The 21,976-nt window shown below is 38.4% G+C and overlaps 1 protein-coding gene across 15 annotated transcripts in view; it reads right to left on the bottom strand.

Annotated features, from left to right (window-relative positions):
• LOC135202974 (kinesin light chain-like) overlaps window positions 1-21,976 on the bottom strand; it is a 197,754-nt gene that overhangs the window by 138,608 nt on the left and 37,170 nt on the right. For 6 of the 15 annotated variants that reach the window (XM_064232487.1, XM_064232503.1, XM_064232488.1 and 3 more), the window contains exon 1: window positions 5,141-6,083. The exons of 2 other annotated variants lie outside the window; for them this stretch is intronic. In XM_064232487.1, coding sequence (XP_064088557.1) covers window positions 5,141-5,310 — 170 coding nt within the window. In that variant the 5' untranslated portion in view covers window positions 5,311-6,083. Of the gene's footprint in view, window positions 1-5,140; window positions 6,085-21,976 lie in introns of those variants that run through there. 7 more of the 15 variants (XM_064232494.1, XM_064232501.1, XM_064232499.1 and 4 more) reach the window with 4 other exon arrangements.

The following is a 21,976-nucleotide window of genomic DNA, read 5'->3' as shown; positions in this document are numbered from 1 at the left end:
AACTAAAACCTCTTCTTCCACTACGTTGATAATGTAAGCGCAACAAATACACTGAAATACACATAAGTTAAGTATTGCTTAGTTTAACCAGATAACTGAGCTGATTAACAGCTCTCCTAGGGCTGGCCCGAAGGATAAGATATTTTGACGTGGCCAAGACCTACAGCTTATTGTGGGATCCGAAACACATCACATCGAGAAACAAATTTCTAATCACCAGAAATGAATTCCGCTGATTCAGCGTTAGCAGAGCGGGGAACCGAACTCCGGACTACCGAATTGGTAGGCGAGCACGTAACCCACTTGTCCAAAGGGGAACTTCAGGTACATATAAACAGAGAAAGGAAGAGGATAAGTAAAATCACCACCCCCGCTTTGTCAGTAGCGGCCTATTCTACAATTCAGGCAGATGGCCAAGCGCTGCTACCTACGAGGTCATTCAGCAATGAAAGGAACATTGAGAGTAAAAGGTTACAAAGATGTAACCGGAGAACCTCGCAGCTGCACCATGAAACAATTGTAAGAAGGGGGTGAAAAGACAGAAGAAAGAATATGAAAGGAGGTACAGTAAAAAAAAAGGGGGGGGGGTTGAAAAGGGTTGCAGCTAGGGGGCCCTAAGGAGGGGAAGCTGCAAAGGACCTTCAGTAATGCCTACAGTGAACCGCGCGTGAGGTGCACTGGCGGCACTAACCCCTACGGAAGCTACGTCCATAGGGGGCCTATTAAACATAACCTCTATTTTCCTTTTCAAATGAAAACACACCAATCACCAACAATTGTCAACTAAAAATACACCACCACCACCACCACCATCATCATCATCATCATCATCATTCCCTATGGTCTGAGTTAATATAGAATTTAGGCCAAAGGCCAAGCACTGGGACCTATGAGGTCATTCAGCGCTGAAATGGAAACTGACAGTAATAAGTTTGAAAGGTGTAACAGAAGGAAAACCTCAAACAGTTGCACTATGAATCAAAGTGTTAGGAGAGGGTGGAAAGTAAGATGAAAAAAAGAGAATATGAAAGGGGGTACAGTAAAAGGAACGAAAGTGGTTGCAGCTAGGAGCCGAAGGCACGCTGCAATGAATGTTAGGTAATGACTACAGTGCACCGCATGAGGTCCACTGACGGCACCTTGCAGTTGCATTATGAATCCATTGTTAGGGGAGGGGTGGAAAGTACGATGAAAAAAAGAGAATATGAAAGGAGGGGCAGTAAAAGGAATGAAAGTGGTTGCAGTTAGGAGCCGAAGGCACGCTGCAATGAATGTTAGGTAATGCCTACAGTGCACAGCGTGAGGCCCACTGACGGCACTACCCCCCCACGGGATCATTTCATATGGGACGAGCTCACCCATCGTTTTCCCTTTTATAAAATACAACGCAACGACACAATCTTCCAATACTGAGCACCCAGACCCATCAACTCTCCTTATCTCGTGAGAACAGGCCCCCTTATCAAACGGACACCTCATCTTCCTTAAAACACACACACAACACATCCTCAACTTGACCCATCAAAACCAACATCACTACACCACTCCCTACATCAAAACATCACGGCCAGTGCTCCAAACGGCACACAAAAGACTCTTCAACACGACTCACGTGACGTTCGCCCCCGTCTGAAGGCGTTTAAAAGGGCGCTGAAGGGCGGGATTCAAGTCCCGTAGAGGAGGAGGACCTCCAATTACTCCGAGGCTTCTTGCCTCACTTGAGGGGGGAAACTTACCTGAAAAGAAAGAGAGACGTTGTTATTGTTTGGTTAATATTTCACTGTAGAAAAAATGGTCTTCACTTTTATAAGTTTTGTTTAGGGGATAAAAAAAAATATATACCTGGAAAGAGAAAGAGAGAAAAGACGTTATTGTTTTGTTAATATTTCACTGTAGAGAAAATGGTCTTCACTTTTACAAGTTTTGTTTAGGAGATATAAAAAGTTATTTTGACAATGCTGAATACTATAAATATTATTGATATTAATAATTAAATACCCGTGAACATGACAATCGACATAACGTAAGAAATGACCTAAAACAGATAAAATTTGCCAACCTTTACAATGCCGAAAAGGGGAACCTTCTCTACCTCGTGTGAGGTCAAATCCTACCACAACAGCATATCCGAAAAAATGTGAGGAAATCGTGAAGTTAAGAGGTAATATAGTGGCTATAAAAATACGCGCACGTATGATATAAAAGGGTCAAGTAATAATAAAAACAAAGAAATATATTTATATACATACAATGTAAAATATAAACAATATACAATTACATTATATATATACTTCAATAATACCCCTATTTTCAACCAACTGCATAAACTCGAATACAGGTAAACTTATATATAATTCTAATCGGGTTTAAGACACTCCCAAGGTACTGAACATTCTAAATTAACTGAGTGTCAGATAAATGACACTTGGCTTCAAACCACGTCTTCAATAAGTAACAAGACTATCATACACATAAAAAGATGCAGATGGGATGGCCTCCAGAGAGAGAGAGAGAGAGGAGAGAGAGAGAGAGAGAGAGAGAGAGAGAGAGAGAGAGAGAGAGAGAGAGTTAAAAGAACTAAGTCGCCCTTAAAACTACCATTTTCTCTCTAACTTTCAACAGAGAAAACGGAACCATAACAAACCGGTAGAAAACGAGAACTTCACTAATGTAAATTTCCGTGTTTATGTCAATACTTGTCTTCGTCCGACACGCTGTCATGTGACGACTTTTATCTCATAATTTCACCTAATTACAGGATACGATCTTAATAATGCTTCAAAATGGAATATTTATGTGTTAAGGCATGGTTGTGCAGTGTAAATTTGTTTACAGTTTCTATTTACTTTCCAGATAGTTTATCTTTCGCATATGTTACTGTGTATTGCGTACTTTTTTTTTTACTCGACTCTGTTCTCTCCCTCTCTCGTTCTCTCTCTCTCTCTTCTCTCCTCTCTCTCTCTCTCTCTCCTATATATATATATTATATATATAATATATATATATATATATATAATATATATATATATATATATATATATGCTAAAAAATCCATAGTAGATGCGACTGACTTCATTGAAAATAAGCGAATACCACATGAAGATGATAGTCAGAAATCCAAGCGCTTTCGTCATTACAATGTTTTAGTAAAGACGAAAGCGCTTGGATTTCTGACTATCATTTTCCTGTGGTATTCGCTTATATATATATATATATATATATATATATATATATATATATATATATATATATATATATATATATATATATATATATTATATTATATATATATATATATATATATATATATATATGTATATATATATATATATATATATATATATACACACACATATACACGTATGTATGTTTAAGTTTATATTTACTATATATACGTGCAAATATATACTGTATATGACAACCTTTTATGCAGGTGTAAGTGACACACCTAAGATTCAATTTGGCTAAGCACACCTGAGCCAAGCTTCCTCTGGGCTCCAAGACGTTTTACCTGTATTGTTCGTGGAGATCATAAAAGAACCGTAACTGGCCTACCTACTCTGGGGAAACATAATACACTAGTCTGAATGGGTGAGTGTATTTTTGCATGCGTATTCAATTGATGCAAATGACGCCTGTGTGTTTGTGTATCACACATTTTGTGCGCGCGCGCGGGAGTGTATTAAACAAAAAATATAAATGTTTGGCTTGACGAGGTAACAAAACGGTAGTTGAATCGCCTTGATATTATAAGCCAAAAAAAATTTTTAACTAACATTTTTATCCACTGGTCCTCTAAAACCGATCAAATAAATCATCTAAAATATTTAAGCTCCTAAAAATAAACCAAATGCTTTGAAAAAGTTAAATAATGGTCGACTCAACTAGTTTCCATAATATACTTTTTTAATCAATGGACTCTCAAACAACAATACGTCACAAAACCAGTCACACTTGCTATTCAAACGTTAATACACAGTCCATCAAAACGACAAACAATCTGCCTCGTTTATAAAAAAAATAAACAATCCGCATTCCATTCATTAAATCGACTGGGTTAATATTGCTTTTAAAAGAAACGAACCATTTCATGAATAATAAGCCAGCCATCAAATTCCAACCTTTCTGAACTGACCATTCCTCGACCTACTTTGTTCTTCAGGCCAGAGAGAGAGAGAGAGAGAGAGAGAGAGAGAGAGAGAGAGAGAGAGAGAGAGAGAGAGAGAGAGAGAGAGATTGTTAAATGTTCCTCCTTAAGGTAGGAGGACGTCTACATAGCCTCCCACAGGCCCCAGGGAGCCAGGAGCCGATTTTTCAAGTTAAAAAAAAAAGAATCAGCTCATCAAGGAACTCACTCACTCACTCACTCTCTCTCTCTCTCTCTCTCTCTCTCTCTCTCTCTCTCTCTCTCTCTCTCTCTCTCTGCAACCCACAACAGACTACCGACCGCCAGGTACAAGAATCGCTGTTCAGATTAAAGAAGGGTGATCAGTCACGATCGTTCCCTCCTCATCAGGGATCGAACCAGGATCGGCACTTTATTATTATTATTATTATACTTATTCAGACGATAATCACTACTAATATGGAACAAGCCCAAAGGGGCCACGACTTAAAATTCAAGCTTCCAAAAAATACGGTGATGTTTCGAAAGAGATAACAGAAGGTAATGGAAAATACAGGAAGAGATAAAGTTATTAAAGAAACAGATAAATAAAAACAAATAAAAAATAAATAAAACATGTAAGAATATTATCCAAATACTCAGAATACTGTATTAGGGCAGTAATGAACTGCATCTTCGAAGGAAATGGGAAATACCAGAAGAGGAGATAAAGTTATTAAAGAAATAGATAAATAAAAACATATAAAAAGAAATAGATGTTGCAAAAAACATATAAAACAAAAATAAATAAAGATGTTGCAATTGCACGACACCCTCAGGAAGGGGATTGTTCCACTGTCCCAGGGCGTGAGACACGTGCCCCACAAAGGGACACTGGGCATCCTTAATTTTAATTTCAGTGTGTGCTACCAATATACCACGGAGTGTGTATATGAGAGAGAGAGAGAGAGAGAGAGAGAGAGAGAGAGAGAGAGAGAGAGAGAGAGAGAGAGAGAGAGAAACTGAAAAACATACCCAGTCTCTCGCAAGGGCTTAGGGACATCGCTCGGGCAACTAGACGACCTCAGTCCCTTGGCAAGGCCCTTCTGGACGTCCCCCCCAGGGGCGCTGCCCTTAGAGACGTCGCCATTCCCGAACACCTCCTTCTCGGAGGACTTAGACCCCTTGCGAAATATTCTGAACATGGCTGGGATGAGGGAGGGGGGGGGGGCGGGGGCGTGAAAGAGGGCGTCTACGGAGAGGTATTGCGCATGGCAGTATCACAGTTTTTAATGATGCAATGCAACAGTGTTTTCGTCTCGCAATACCAGGGCTTTCCAGCGTCTTTCAAAAACTGAGAGGTTTAAAGTCTTCCAATATTGCAGAGTAGCGTCTGACAAAATGTCAGCAGGTTTCTCAATGCACTGCAATATTGCAAGGTTGTCTGATATTCCTGGATTTTTTTTTTTTTTTTAGTAGCGATGACTTGCCAGCTGGAATTGACGGGATACAGCAGCTTCTGTCCACCAATATTTCGTTAATATATTTTGTCTCTCCTGTGACGAGTCAACTTTTATTTCCAAAATTATTCAGGATTACAAATTCACTGAAATTTGTGTATCTTTAGTTCATTGAAAGTCGAGGTTTTGTGGCAGGCAACACTTTTTATATCCAAAATGATTCAGGAATACATAAGCATTGCTGCATTGCAAATGTCGAGGTTTTCTACCATCTTGCAATGTTGCATTGCGTTCAACTCATTAACTGCGGATTGCAATGAATATCATTTTAAAATTATCACTTTTCTGGGTTGGTTAATTTTTCATCCGATAGGTGATCATTCAAACCACTCGTACGCACTTCAAGCAACAAGCAGTCATAATTGTTCGCAGCTCAGTACAATTTCCCGCACGACACCGAAATTAGACACTCATCAACCCAACACGATACGTCCTAAAGCACTGTATAATTCAAACAATACTCCTGTCTACTGCAATAACACCACTCAAACCCAAACAATGGGCCTGACAACGATGATATGGAGATGACAACTTCAATAAAAGAAAAAAACTCTCCCCCACCCCTCTCCAACAAGCAAAGGGGGTGGAGAGGGGGGGGGGGTTATCGATGAGATAATCCTCACCCCAGGAGGGCGGAACCATTGAAAGAAAAATCTTAAATTTCTTTTCGTGTGAAGTGGATTAGTGTATAACCGAGTGGTTGTAAATACGACACATTTTAAATATAATGATATACAAGGTCAAGTCAAAGTAATATATTTTATTAATATCTCAGTAATATATATTAATTCATATTTGCATTGTATTCGAGATACCCTCCAGTTTTAGTGAGTCAACTTTTTTTTTATCTTATCATTAATAATCTCTCTATCAAAATATACTCCCAATTGTTATCTCTCTCTCTCTCTCTCTCTCTCTCTCTCTCTCTCTCTCTCTCTCTCTCTCTCTCTCTCTCTCTCTCTCTCTCCTGACCCAGCATCGCGAAAAACCTTGAAACACACGACCATCACAGTGACAATTAAAAGAATAATAAGAATTTACACGCAATGCGTTATTATTCATTGCGGCGAGGTATTAAAATATAATTAAAAAAAGAGGCGAGGTATTAAAATAAAATTAAAAAAGAGGCGAGGTATTAAAAAAGGCGAGGTATTAAAATAAAATTTAAAAAAAAGAGGCGATGTGTTAAAAAAAAAAAAAAAAAAAAAAACAAAAAAAAAAAAAAAAGGCAAGGTGTTGGAAATAAAATATATAATTAAAAATAAAAAAACGGTTGGATATTTTAGAATATCAATGAAGACACGAAATTAGACGAGTAGCTTTTTTCTGATGAGACTCATAAATATAAATAACAATAATAATGATTTATACTATATTCATGGCAGTTTCGTTATACTGTGCTATTGTATGGTACCCAAATGAAAATATAGTTTTACCAATTACCAAAAAAAGCGCATTAACGGAATTGAAACACAAGAAAACTTACACTTTCACTATTAAAAATACATAAAAACATTACACCTTAACTATTTAAAAGAAAAGAAGAGTTCAACCTCGCCCAACCTCATCACCTAACAAATAACTAATATTTTAATGATTTAATTTCCATAAGCATCCATTAGCAAGAGACAAAAAAAGTATGTTGTCGAAATACGAACTGGGGGCGTGGAAGGGAGGGGGGGGGGGGAGTGGCTCAGGCTCAGCAGGCCCCCAAAAAATTAAATAAAAAATCCCACACACAAACACACACACTCCTTACAAAAAAAAAAAAGCATTGCAATGGTATTATTGGTGCCACAATCACGACAGCCTGGAGCAGGGATGGTAGACGCAAAAAAAAAAAAAAAAAAAAAAAAAAAAATATTCAATATCATATCGATAAGCTACATAAGACACCCAACTGAGCCTACACCCATGGCAAAGTGTGTTGTAACAAAACAATAGCACCTTCCCCCCCACCCCAGCCCCGGAAAAAAATGCCAAAAATAAACAATTACAAAGAAAAGGGGAAAAAAACGAACACGATATGTAATAAGATCCAACACGGCCACAACTGTGGCCTAAGCCTACAAGCGAGGAGTGATAAAAAAAAAAAAAAATAAAAAAAGGGGGCAAGGAAAAAAAACCGGATCTTCGACTGTCGTTACGATACCTACAGCTGTCGAATTCATTAGCGCCGTGGAGGGAGAAGAAGAAGACGACGACGACGAAGAAGAAGAAGAAGAAGAAAAGGACGACGAAGAAGTAGAAGAAGAAGTAGAAGAAGAAGAAGGAAAAAAGTTGCTGAAGAAATTGAAAATAAGACAACAGAAGACGGGAGAGGAGAATGATTATAAAAAAAGGTGGAAGAAATGAAACCAAAAAATAAGAGGAAGACATAAGAACTATAAATAGGACGATAAAGAAGGAAAAGGGGACAAGAGTAGAGAATAGGAGAAAAATGACACAAGAAAAACACGTGGATGTGGAGAATATAACAATATAAAGATGTATTAATAAGATATGAGGGAGGGCAGGATGAGGACAGAAAAAAATTAAAAAAGACAAACGAAAAAGGACGAAAGATACGAGGAAAGGGCGTGGAGATAAAAGGAAAATTGAATGAATAAAGAATTCTGAATTTATGCAGACCCTCACTGGGTAACCAGATAGACGCAGTAACCCGATCGGTACGTGTTTTCTCCCAAATCTATATATATATATATTATATATATATATATATATATATATATATATATATATATATATATATACCGGAAATGTAATAACGGATTGGGGTAGCGATTGAGTTATTAGAAACTCTCTCTCTCTCTCTCTCTCTCTCTCTCTGTGGCCTATGGTCTTTACATTCTGGAGAAGTAAGATCATGATAATTGCAAAGCCACTTTGTATTTCTTTATTTAAAATATATCTAAGCGGGGATAAAATAGCTGATCTGAGTTTGGTACAGCGAGAGAGAGAGAGAGAGAGAGAGAGAGAGAGAGAGAGAGAGAGAGAGAGAGAGAGAGACCAAATACGAAAGTCTTCCCCTCCACAAAAATTGTATATTCTTTTTCGTTTTGGTTGATGATTATATATGGATATACGTATATAATATATATATATATATATATATATATATATATATATATATATATACTATATATATATATCAATTTATTTACTTATATGTATATATATACACATATATTAACATCAACCAAAAACAAACAAAATATACATAACAGAGAACAACGGAATTTTTTTTTTAATTCTCCAGACGAAAGAATAATAATAATAAAAAAAAAAATCCCCGAGAGAGATTCGGAAGCCACTAGACCAAGACGACGACGTCCCGACGAACGCAGAACGGCCCGATTCCTATTTGCACAGCTGCTTTTGCACTTGAGTTGCACAGAGGACGCGATACTGTTTGCGTGCGTGCGAGCGCGCGCGAGGTGATATTCCGCAAAGATCAGTTACGCACTGCTACGCAGGCTGATTCAGGGTTGTTGTTCTGCTTTTGGAGAGAACTGTGCTGCGGTAAGGGAAAGTAGTAGATGGACTGCTTACAATTGAATTGATTACAGAATAATAATAATAATAATAATAATAATAATAATAATAATAATAATAATAATAATAAATAATAATAATAAAAAAAACTAAGACCTACCGCCACTACCCAATAGAAGATCAGCATGGGACAGACCCCCTTCTGTCAACCCCAAATAATAATAATAATAATAATAATAATAATAATAATAATAATAATAATAATAATAATTTAAATAATAATAATAATCAATAACTAATAATAATAATAATAATAAAACTGGCTACATAATAATAATAATAATAATAATAATAATAATAATAATAATAATAAATAAAAATAATAATAATAATTTGGTTTGATTAGGATTGAATTACCGAATAATAATAATAATAATAAAAAGATGGTTTGCTTAGGATTCAATTGACTTAGGATTTAAATGACTACAGAATAATAATAATAAAATGTACAAAGTTTGCTTAGGATTGAGTTGACTACAGAAGAAGAAGAAGAAGAAGAAGAAGAAGAAGAAGAGAAGAAGAAGAAGAAATGGGAAAGCAAAAAGGAGCAGACACCAAATAGTCCTCCTTCCAGTGACGTCCGGGCTCAACTGACCGAATTATCAGCACAGCTAACTGTGGCTACTGCGTCATCTGAGCTGCCAAAGTCAGGCTCCTTCTCTTAGAGGCGACTTAAATAACCCTCGTCTTATATCTTGAGGTGCTGCCAAAGCCTTTTCAACATACGGTTCATCAAAGTCCGTTAGTTTTACATGACAATCAGGACACAATTTCCGTTTAACGAAATTTTGTTATTCAAGCTGTTGAATGGATAATTGTTCAATAATCGTTGTTGGACACCTAATTATTCACACCTAATTATTTATGCCTTTGATAACCTAATCGATGATAATTGCATTAATACTACTTATTAACACTTATCAATAACATATTAATTAATCATTCTTTTTTTCCCACAAGGGGATTCTATTTTGAAGTTGCATCTTAAGCATGTCAGTGACACTTTGGGTTCCCTCAGAGAGAGAGAGAGAGAGAGAGAGAATGTGGGGTACCTGTGTTCTCGTTCGCAGTACAAAATGGGAGCACATAAAATAATTGGTGGGCAAAGGCGATGGATCAATAAAGGAGACAAGAGCAACACGGCGAGACTGCCTCCTGGGAATACGTGGTTATTCTACCTAATTCCTAAATACACATGAATTAATACAAAAAAATATCTGGTTCTCAGCAAGTCCTTTTAGATGAGATTGCTAGCCCCACGCCTACTCGCATCATGGCTGCCCAACCATCGCGTTCGACTAACCACCAGGTACACAACTCACTGCTTGATCCAAGACTGTCTAAATAATTTTTCCAAACATTGTCCCACGCACGTTCCCATTCGTGGGATCAATCTTGGGGACTTGCATACAGAAGTCACGAGCATCTACTGTCCTTATTAAGCACATTATAATATTATATATATATATATATATATATATATATATATATATATATATATATATATAATATATACATATAATATAATATAAATCACTCCCAATATAAAGCATGCTGTTAGTAGCGCTCCACCACTCCTACCTACCTCCCTCCCTCCCAACCCCCTTCCCGGGGGCCGCCGCCCCCTTACACGTATGGTTCGATCCCCTTCCATCCGCGAAGGATATTCCCCAGAGGGATGAAGCCACCGGGAGTCTCTCAATGGCTGGAGAATTCTTAAATAAAAGTATGAGTCTCGCAGGAAGACGCCCGTGAATAAGCCGCTGCCAGACCTTAATGGGTGTTTGTGTTTCGGGGGAGAGGAAGAAACGGGGGGAGGGTGTAGGATGAAGGGGAGGGGAAAGAGGAGAGGGTGTAGGGAAGAGGGAGAAAGGTATAGGGGAAGGAGAGGGGAAATGATGTGTAGGGAGGGAAGGGCATGAAGGAAGGGGTGCAGGGAGGAGGTGTACGGAAAGGGGAGGTGGTGTAGCGGAGAGGGGGAAAGGGGAGGGGAGTGGGAGGGTGTAGGGGTAGGGGAAGAGGAAAGGATGTAGGGGGAGGGGTGTTGGGAGGGGGAAGAGGGAAGGGTGTAGGGGAAGGGGCATGAGGGAAGGGTGTCGTGGAAGGGGAAAGGGGGGGAAAGGGGAGGGCCAGAAGTCCCCCAAGGTGTAGCTAATGTGTAGGCAAAGTGCAAGGTCTCATGTTCAGGTGTGGTATTAGGGAAATTCCAGTTTCTGTGCCGAGAGAGAGAGAGAGAGAGAGAGAGAGAGAGAGAGAGAGAGAGAGTTTGTATCTGTAAACCTGCAGTAGACCCATATTATTATTCCTTCGAAAAATGACAAAAATATACTGTCAGTATGTAAGCCTGTAGGTAAGGTTGAATACTGAGATTAATGTAAAAACTGCAGTTATGTATTTTTCTTCTAAGAAGCTTCTATAACTGATGATTGGCATCACAGCGAGTAAAAAACGCAATGCATTTCTACCCTAACACAATTCAACTTGTGTGTTATTTACTTACATTTTTATTAATTCATTTAGTTATTTATTTGTTAACTTATCATTTTTTTCCTAATAATCCCCCGATCTTCATGTTTCTGTTACTTGCTTTCCGAATGGAACACCCATCTTTTTTAGGGAAAGCCTTGAAATTTCTATGGAAGCTTGAAATTTCAAGTCAATAGCCCATTTGGTAGGCTTGTTCTATTGGAGGGGTTCGTCTTCTGAAATAATAATAATAATAATAATAATAATAATAATAATAATAATAATAATAATAATCTTACTGTATCTCTAACCATAATACATGTAGGTAGTGATACACAGAATATACTTCCAGATAAACAGAACTATTTCTCTTTTACAAATGGTACTCTAAGAGGTTTTCATAAACCACTTCTCGGAGCAGGATAAAATTCCATCTGGATTCGCTATGCCTCAAAGGACCAAGTCGACCCACCAGCTCGTGATGGTCCGAATATTGCAGTGTCAGCACTGGGTAGGGAGGGAGATGGTTTTATATGAGAGGATGGGGGAAAATAAAATATTTGAGAGAGAGAGAGAGAGAGAGAGAGAGAGAGAGAGAGAGAGAGACGAGAGAGAGAGAGAGGAGAGAGAGAGGAGGAGAGAGAGAGAGAGAGAGAGAGAGAGAGAGAAGACTTTAACCCCGAGATTAAACATACAATAAACCTATACGAGTACAAATATACTAAACATATTGATGATTTTGTGTTTCTATATTTAGTATTATTCAATTATACTGTATTAAATTTGTTTATATATATATATATATATCATACATATACATATATATATATATATATATATATATATATATATATATATATAGAATAACTTGATCACGAAGTATATAAAACGTGATGCTATGTATAAATAAAGGTTTTTTGCCACGAAGGAAAGTACTTGCCTATCTCGCTTTTTCATTTTTTCCTTCGTGGCAAAAAACCTTTATTTATATATATATATGTATATGTATATGTGTATATGTGTATGTGTATATATATATATATATATATATATATATATATATATACACACGATAATAAAGGCATGACAGGTTTCAAAAACATAGAAAGATAAATTGGGTGCAGTTAAGAATTAATAAACGATATAGAAGTGTACGTAATATACCCTACATAGATAACGTATATCAGAATACGACTGCCTGTGCACTACGAAGCGAGCAGCACGCACTAACTGTTATACGAGCAAGGTCTGCATGTGATAGCAGCTAAATCTTTTTTTTTCTCTCTCTCTTCTTCTCAGGAAGAAGAGAGAGAGAAAAAAAAAACCTACAGAGATGGTCTAGATTCTACACCATAATTATCACAGCCGTGGAAAAAGGAAAATTACCATCCACACCCGAGGCAGCTTTTGATATCCAGGAAGAAAAAAAAAAATACAGTCTGCCTACTTCCTAAACCGGCCAAATAAATGCAGATTCAGAAGCATCACTGAGGCTTCTCTGCTGAAGACGAAAAAGGAAGAAATAAAAGATCAAAATACCACGAGAGGCATTCCTCAAAACAGCGCCCAGACCGCATTCCGCGTCGGAATCCGGCCAATAAATACAGGAATAGAAGAAAACCTACAAAATCCCAGCAGCCATATGAATTGGTGAAGCCCCACACGTATCATTCTCTCTTTAATCTTCCTATTCATCTACGCATTTTTCGCCTTCAGCTCTTTGGCTGCTACTGGGTTGGTATTGAAGTCAAGAAATAATAATAATAATAATAATAATAAAATAATAATAATAATAATAATAATAATAATAATAATAATAATAATTTTCTTTGAGTTACACAATAATATACTGATGGAAGCAGTAGTAAAATTTTTTATAAAACTATGTAAAAGCTTTCGAACCCTACCCTGGGTTTATCTTCAGTCGAATGAACAATTTAATATAAAATATATGAAGGTAAACAAAACAAAAAAAAGTCTAAGAATGGTTGCCCTTTTTTATCTTTATATATTTAATGTTAATTTGTTCATTCGACTGAAGATGAATCCATGGTAGGGTTCGAAAGCTTTTACACAATTTTATAAAATTTTACTAAGTAGCTCCAGGACTCATGCAGAAGAGTGTGCTCCTAGAAATAGCGCACTTAGTAAGGAAATTATGGACTCCTAAGGAGGCAGAATGCAACCCGGAACCCCACATTATAAATACCTCCCAGTCGAATTAGAGGACTGTGATAGACAAAATAAATAAATAAATAAAAATATTATCATTATTCTATTGTTATCTTTTTCTTTTCTGATGACCAATTCTGTTCTCTTTTATTTTATTCCTTATTACCTTCTGTTACTTCTTTGAAATGAACGTCATATTCTTTGGAAGGTAGAATTTCAAACCAATGGCGCCCTTGGGATTGTTCCATATGAATGGGTTTCATCCTCTGAATAATAATAATAATAATAATAATAATAATAATGAATATACTCATTTGGCACCTCGTCTCTCAGCGTCTGAGTGAACATAATCGAATAACAACCGTTATGTAACACTAACAACAGTGTTTCTTCTAATATCAATTTAATGGTTTGTATGTTTGTTTGTTTGTATGGTGTTTATACGTTGCATGGAACCAGTGGTTATTAAGCAACGGGACCAACGGCTTTGCGTGACTTCCGAACCACGTCGTGAGTGAACTTCTACCACCAGAAATACACATCTTTAACCCCTCAATGGAATGCCCGAGAATCGACCTCGCAGCCACCGAGGGGGCAGGCAAAGACCATACCAACCACGCCACTGACTCGCTCAATTTAATGGTTGTAATATCATGCTGTATAAATATTCAACAACCTGACCACATCATTGGCCGCTGGTGTGATAACCCACGGGCGTAGTTCTTCATAAATACTGACGTCACCATTAAATGAGGGGCTTCCTTCTATGTAGTTTTTCTCACAATCCATTTACTAAAAGAACACAGCCAGATTACGTATTAAACGAAAGGTGTCAATGAGTGCATTAGGAAAAAAAAAAAAAAAAGAAATAATTCCATGTTACCCCATCATTGGCGGTATTAAAAAAAATAAAAAAATAAATTTAAAAAAAGACATGTTCAGAACATTTATTTGACATTTGTGACATGAACGCAATGTCTCGTATTTTGCTGAATATGAAACTGAACTGAACAGATTGTGTATTCAAATGAACGGTGTCAATGAGTGCATTACGAAAAAAAATAATTTCATGTCACCCCATCTTGGCGGTAAAAAAAAAAAAAAAAAAAAAAAAATGACATGTTTAAGAGAGCCGTTATTTGGACATTTGAGACATAAAAGCAAGTTTTCGTATTTTGCTGAATATGAAACTGAACTGAAAATAGAAATTAGGCCAAAGGTCACGCACTTGGGATCTATGAGGTCATTCTTCAGAGCTGAAATGGAAATTGAGAGTAATAGGTTTAAAAGGTGTAACAGGAGGAAAACATTAAGGCAGTTGCACTATGAATCAATTGTTAGGAGAGGGTGGAAAACAATTAAGGAGGAAGAAAGAGAATATGAAAGGAGGTACAGTAATAGAAACGAAAGAGGCTGCAGCTAGGGGCTGAAGGCACGCTGCAAAGAACCTTATGTAATGTCTACAGTACACCGCACGGGGTACACTGACGGCTGATCATGAAACTGAAGCTTCAACCCGCGCCCCCTTACGGGTAAAACAGGGCAAATGATGTCAAAACAAACATGTTCAAGGAGGACACTAATTAGAAACAACAGCCAAAGGCTCATTGAAAAACAGCGACCCCGACTAGTGAATATGCTAGGAAGAAATACTTCTTGTTGAAGGCCTCTGGAAATTGCTCTTAGAAAAGGCCCGTGTTGTTATATTCCAGACCTTGCTTGTTTATAAACAAACAATCTGTGAGAGAAAACATATGGTAACCTGAGCACCTCTGGTCACTTATATGACAATAGACAACACGGAGCAGTATTACTTTAAGCCTTACTTATAGGGCAGTTCACTTTCAGTCTGTGTAATGATACCAAAAGTTCCTACCTTTAATTGGAAGTATTACAGGAACCCTTACTACCAGGTCAAATATTTTTTCATGAGGAAATGTTTTTTCTCTCTCATATGTATTTATGTATACTACACATAGTGCAAGTGTGCACGTGTTTGTGTTTTTGTAGTTGTCATTTTTATTTGTTTTGTACCGTAGTTTTCTTGACTACCTTTAAATTACAAGTATAACCATTCCATTCAAAAGTTTGCTTACCAAGTCAAATACCCTTTACGGAATAATTCACATTACGAAATAAAATAAAAAATTCACGAAAATCCATCATCTCCAAATTAATGGCAGTCTCTTCTATCCATTATAAATAACCATAAAAACACGCTATATTATGGTTCCAGCAAAGGTACGAAAACCCCAGACAAATTTCTTCAGACAGGGTGTGAATGACCCCTACGATGGCTATTTATAGTCGGGTGGTCACAGAGAACTGCACAAAGTCACTCAAGGTCACTCACCTTCGTGTCACCTGACAGGACATTCTTAGAATTTCATTACTCGAAACTTATGGCCCAGTGAGAGAGAGAGAGAGAGAGAGAGAGAGAGAGAGAGAGAGAGAGAGAGAGAGAGAGAGAAAATGTAATTTCCGCGTGTACGTATTTATCAAGTATGATTGAAATACTTCCAGCCGTGTAGGATGAGTTGCCATGACGTCAGACGGACTCACAAAAAGACAAGCAGACAGACAGAGACAAAAAGACAAGCAGACACTTCAAACAGACATAAAGAGAAGCAGACACGTCAGACAGACAGACAAAAAGGCAAGCAGACACTTCAAACAGACAAAAAGAAGCAGACACGTCAGACAGACAGACAAAAAGGCAAGCAGACACTTCAAACAGACATAAAGAGAAGCAGACACGTCAGACAGACAGACAAAAAGGCAAGCAGACACTTCAAACAGACATAAAGAGAAGCAGACACGTCAGACAGACAGACAAAAAGGCAAGCAGACACTTCAAACAGACAAAGAGAAGCAGACACGTCAGACAGAAAAGACAAAAAGACAAGCAGACACGTCAGACAGACAGACAGAGACAAGCAGACACGTCATACAGACATACAGACAAGCAGACACTTCAGACAGACAAAAAGACAAGCAAACAGTCAGACAGACAGACAAAAAGGCAAGCAGACACGTCAAAAAGACAAGCAGATACGTCAGTCAGACTAACAAAAAGGCAAGCAGACATGTCACACAAACTGACAAAAAGACAAGCAGAAACTTCAGACAGACAAAAAGGCAAGCAGACACGCCAGACAGACAGATAAAAAGACAAGCACACTTCATAGAGACAAACAAAAAGACAAGCCGACACGTCAGACAGACAGACAAAAAGACAAGCAGACACGCCAGATAGACAAAAAAAAAACAAGCAGACATGCCAGACAGACAGAAAAAAAGAAAAGCAGACACTTCATGCAAACATAAAACCAGCAGACACGCCAGACAGACAGACAAAAAAAAAAAACAGCAGACACTTCAGACAAGACATAAAGACAAGCAGACACTTCATGCAGACAAAAAGGCTTGCAGACACGTCAGACGGACAAGACATAAAGACAGACACATCAGACAGACTGCCTGAGGGACAAACAAAAGGGGTATACTAAAAGTTAATTTAAAAACCCACCTACATTTCCAAAAGTAGTCTACAATGATATTCATAAAAGAAACTCCTGCGTGACTATTATATAATATTTATCCCTTACCATAACCAAAAACCCACGACGCTTCGAAGCGTCACACGAAGCCGCGGTAATGTTTTAATGCAGAGATTGAACAGGACTAACAGAACGCGAAAGTTAAAAAATGGAAGATTTAAAGTCTATAAAAACGGAGGAAAGAAGCTCTTACTGTTGAAAATATTATTTAAATATATATATATATATATATATATATATATATATATATATATATATATATATATATAATATATATATATATGTATGTATGTATAGTGTATATATTCAGAGATAATATAACTGACGTTTCTGGGTTTGAAACAAACATCCCTGTCCACTTGCTTGACGTCGGGCCTGGGCAAGTTTTAAAATGGCGCTAGGTTACATATAGACTATCTTGGCTGGAGAGAGAGAGAGAGAGAGAGAGAGAGAGAGAGAGAGAGAGAGAGAGAGTGATTTGAAAGAGACTAGTCATTTGAAAGAGATCTCTCCTAGTCCTGCTTGAATTTTTATCACAAGCGAAGCCAGACACTTTGCACTTCCAAGCAAGAACCTTCCCGAAAATTCTCCCACTCGATAATGTTGGAGCTGGTGGTGGATCCTACGCAAGCACCGGCGGCACCAGTGTGGCTCCACATGGAGAGAGAAAGAGAGAAAGAGAAAGGGGGAGGGGGAGGGAACAAGAGAGGAAGCGTCCCCCCCCTCCTCCCAGCTGCTGCGTGGCGGACGAGACGGTGCTGAAGTCTGCGGGAACTGCTCATACGATTTCGCAATGCTACCCACTTTGGCAAGTTCAATAAGAATGGAAACGCTGCATGCATGCATATGCAGGCATGTACGTGCTTCAGAGAGAGAGAGAGAGAGAGAGAGATTGAGAGAGAGGATTAAAGATGAGAGAGACGAGATTTTTAGTGTTGTCTCTGTCTGTCTCTTCTCTCTTCTCTGTCCTACTTTCTTAACTCTCTCTCTCTCTCTCTCCTCTTCCGAGGCTCCAAAGATGTTAAAATCGATGTCCTCACTAACCAAAGTTACCCTCGACGGGAAAGAAAAGGAGAGAGAGAGAGAGAGAGAGAGAGAGAGAGAGAGAGAGTGGTTCAACACATCAGGGTGTTTGAATTTTACTAAATCGAGAAGCTTAACCTACTCTCTGCTACTGATATAATCTGCCTTTGGAACTAAACATGACGCATCAGTTCGTGTTTGAGTCACTTTTCTTGTAACATCTAAAACCGCCTTTAAACTGCAGCTATGATATCCTACTAAACCTTTTCACTTCCGGCTTCAAAATAGACCGAATCGAAATGAACTGAATATATAGGATTTAGGCCAAAGGCTAAGCACTGGGACCTAAAGAAAGGGTTATTCGGCGCTGAAATGGAAATTGGCTGTAAATAGGTTTGAGAGGTGTAACAGGAAGAAAACGTCAAGGCATTTGCACTATGAAACATTGTTAAGAGAGGTGGGAAGGAAAATGGGAAAACGAGAATATGAAAGAAGGTACAGCAAAAGAAAGGGGTTGCAGATAGGTGCCGAGGGTACGCCACGGTGCCCCAATAATGCCAACGGGGCACAGCTTGAGGAATCGAAACCAAAAACGGGATTAATAGCGAGGTTACTACACACCCGGAAAAATGCCGAGGACGCTCAATTATTTGTTCTTAACTATACCTCACAAATCTACTAATTTACAACTCATTCAAAAAGTCAAGTATAAGTTATCTTAGTTTAACCAGACCACTGAGCTGATTAAAATCTCTCCTAGGGCTGGCCCGAAGGATTACATATTTTTTTACGTGGCTAGGAACCAATTGGTTACCTAGCAACGGACCTACAGCGTACTATGGGATCCGAACCAGATTATATCAAGAAGTTTATTTCTAATTACCACAAACAAATATCTCTGACTCCACGTTGGCAGAGCATGGAATCGAACTCCCGACTACCGAATCGGTAGGCGAGCACGTAACCCACTCGTCCAACAAGGAGCATCAGATATCTGTAATGTGTCTAAAATCAGAGAAGGAAATTTAAACTGACTACCCAGGATGAATTCAGGATCGCCAAACAACTATGAATTTCAATCTCAAATATGGAAACGTATTTATATAAATACATATACATATTTATGTAACCATGCATATACATATGTAAATGTTGTAAATGTATAAATAACTGGATAAACACGGAACCAGCGACGCATGCACGAAATCCTATATATATCATTTAAAAATCCCCAATGACTGCCCTAACCTCTGAAGCATTATGCAGGAACGTAACTTATACAGCTTCAGACTACGGAAGGAATGACGCAATCGGCTTTAACAAACAAAATAAATCTCTCTCTCTCTCTCTCTCTCACTCTCTCTCTCTCTCAAACTGACCGACAACTGAATGACAATAAACCTCAGTACTCCTCATGAAATCTAAACTCACATCTAAGTTGCATTTTAAACTGTCACTTACACATCCGATGCGGAAGAGCTTTGTAACCTGTATGTCCAGTACTTAGCCTAAGCGGGTTATCGACAACGCGCGATCATCCCAACAGAGGCGTGAGTCTTGCACCTTCATCCCAAAAAAGAATAGCCCATACACTATGATAATTTTTTTTTATCTAGAGCCACGCCATGCTAGGGAAAAGTATTCGCTCTGAAGAGAGAGAGAGAGAGGAGAGAGAATATGTGTGTGTGTTTTCACTAGCACATCTGTTCTTTGACACAAGTCAATATTAGGACCTCATTATCTTCATACACATTACGGTTGGATACCATCCTGTTTAAATGAGGTCCTATTATTAATAACAATAAATAAATAAATAAAAAAATAAATAAAATATAAAAATAGATATATTATATATATATATATATATAGATATAAATTTCTAATAAATATCTAACAAAGTTTTTTAAAATTCTCTTGTCTACTAGGCAGGCGGCCAGACAGAGAAAATACCATTCTCCCACCAATATCGAATCCCAGCCACTAACAGAAACTCCATTTCCTCTTGCGGCACGTAAAAAGACAAAGAGGAAGAAGAGAAGAAGAAAGGAATAAAAAAGGAGAAAGGCCATCAAAGACCATAATCGAAAGGCCGAAGACGCACAGATATCTCTTCTCCCACAATGGTCGAGGAAAAACTCGCCAACATCCAGAGATATATTTCATCATCTCCTTCCTTTGTGCTCGGACGCAGATAACAATTCGACGGAAGATGCGTAAGCCCCGCCTCCCAACACCACCCAACGAAGCCATTGTGACCAACAGGGCGATATTTTCCGCGCCCGCTGAGTAACGGGCGTTAGCATCTGACATCGCTTCGCATTTGCTGGCGGTGCAAGTGAAAACAGGGCCGTCGTGTCTGATACGCGATGGAAATTCGATAGATGGTTAGTTCCCTTTTTGTTGGGAAAAGCTGCATTCTGTGTCTGCATGCAAGGAAGAGAATTCGTGCAAAGGCTTTAATGCGAAAATACTGTTTCGTTTCGTTTGTTTGTATGATATTTTTACGTTGCCAGGAACCAGCAGTTATTCAGCAACGGGACCAACGGCTTTTACGTGACTTCCGAACCACGTCGAGAGTGAACTTCTATCACCAGAAATACACATCGCTGACCCCTCAATGGAATGCCCGAGAATTGAACTCGCGGCCACCGAGGTGGCAGGCCAACACCAAATCGACCACGTCTACGAGGCGCTGAAAATACTGTTTCATATTTTCACATGATTGTATAGGCTTTAACGTACGTCATCAAACATATGGCAATGTAATTAAAAGCAAGGGTTTGGGGAAAGAAGTACCCTTAATTCGACCTCTTTTTGGTACTTGCTCTCTGTGATGTGCAAGTCTGTCTGTATGCCACTATGTACGTATGAGTGCATACTGCATATAGAAAATAGATAACATAGATTTTAGTTCAATAGACCAAGCACAGCACTGGGTCATACGAGGTCATTCGGCGCTGAGAGGCACATTGCCAGTAAGAATGTTTGAAAAGTGTAAAAGGAGGACAACCTCAAAGCAGTTGCACTATGAAACAATTGTTAGAGGGGGTGGAAAGTCATATGGAATAAAGAGAGCATGAACGGAGGTACAGCAAAAGGAACGAAAGAAGTTGCAGCTAGGGCCTTGAGGGGTCACTGCAAAGATCAAGTAATTCCTACATTGCATTACGTGAGGTGCACTGACGGCACTAACCCCCTTTAAGGGTTTGAGGAAGAAAACAAAACTTATTCTGCAATGCGCTGCAACACTTGAACGCATTCCTGAATCAACGAACCAAATTCCAGACACCGCGTTTTCAGCCCCACCTCCGGGGCTATAGTAAATTCACACCAACCGTGCATTTGATGTCTAGACCAGTCCCTTACGAACGCTCCTGATTGGCTGTTGATAAGCCAATCATAGGGCTGGAAACTCTCAATCTCTCGAGAGAGTTCACATAGGCAGGATCTATGTTCCATTTCTACTGAGGGATACGTCAATAAGGAGCGTCGTAAGGGACTAACCTAGACATCAAATGCACGGTTGGTGTGAATCTACAATAGACATGGTCCTATGACCTTACATCTCTACCTAT

Source organism: Macrobrachium nipponense, chromosome 33 (assembly GCF_015104395.2).
Source record: "Macrobrachium nipponense isolate FS-2020 chromosome 33, ASM1510439v2, whole genome shotgun sequence".
Classification (NCBI taxonomy): Eukaryota; Metazoa; Arthropoda; class Malacostraca; order Decapoda; family Palaemonidae; genus Macrobrachium; species Macrobrachium nipponense.
The sequence above is the reverse complement of the archived record's forward strand: the minus strand, read 5'-3'. Positions and strand labels throughout refer to the sequence as shown.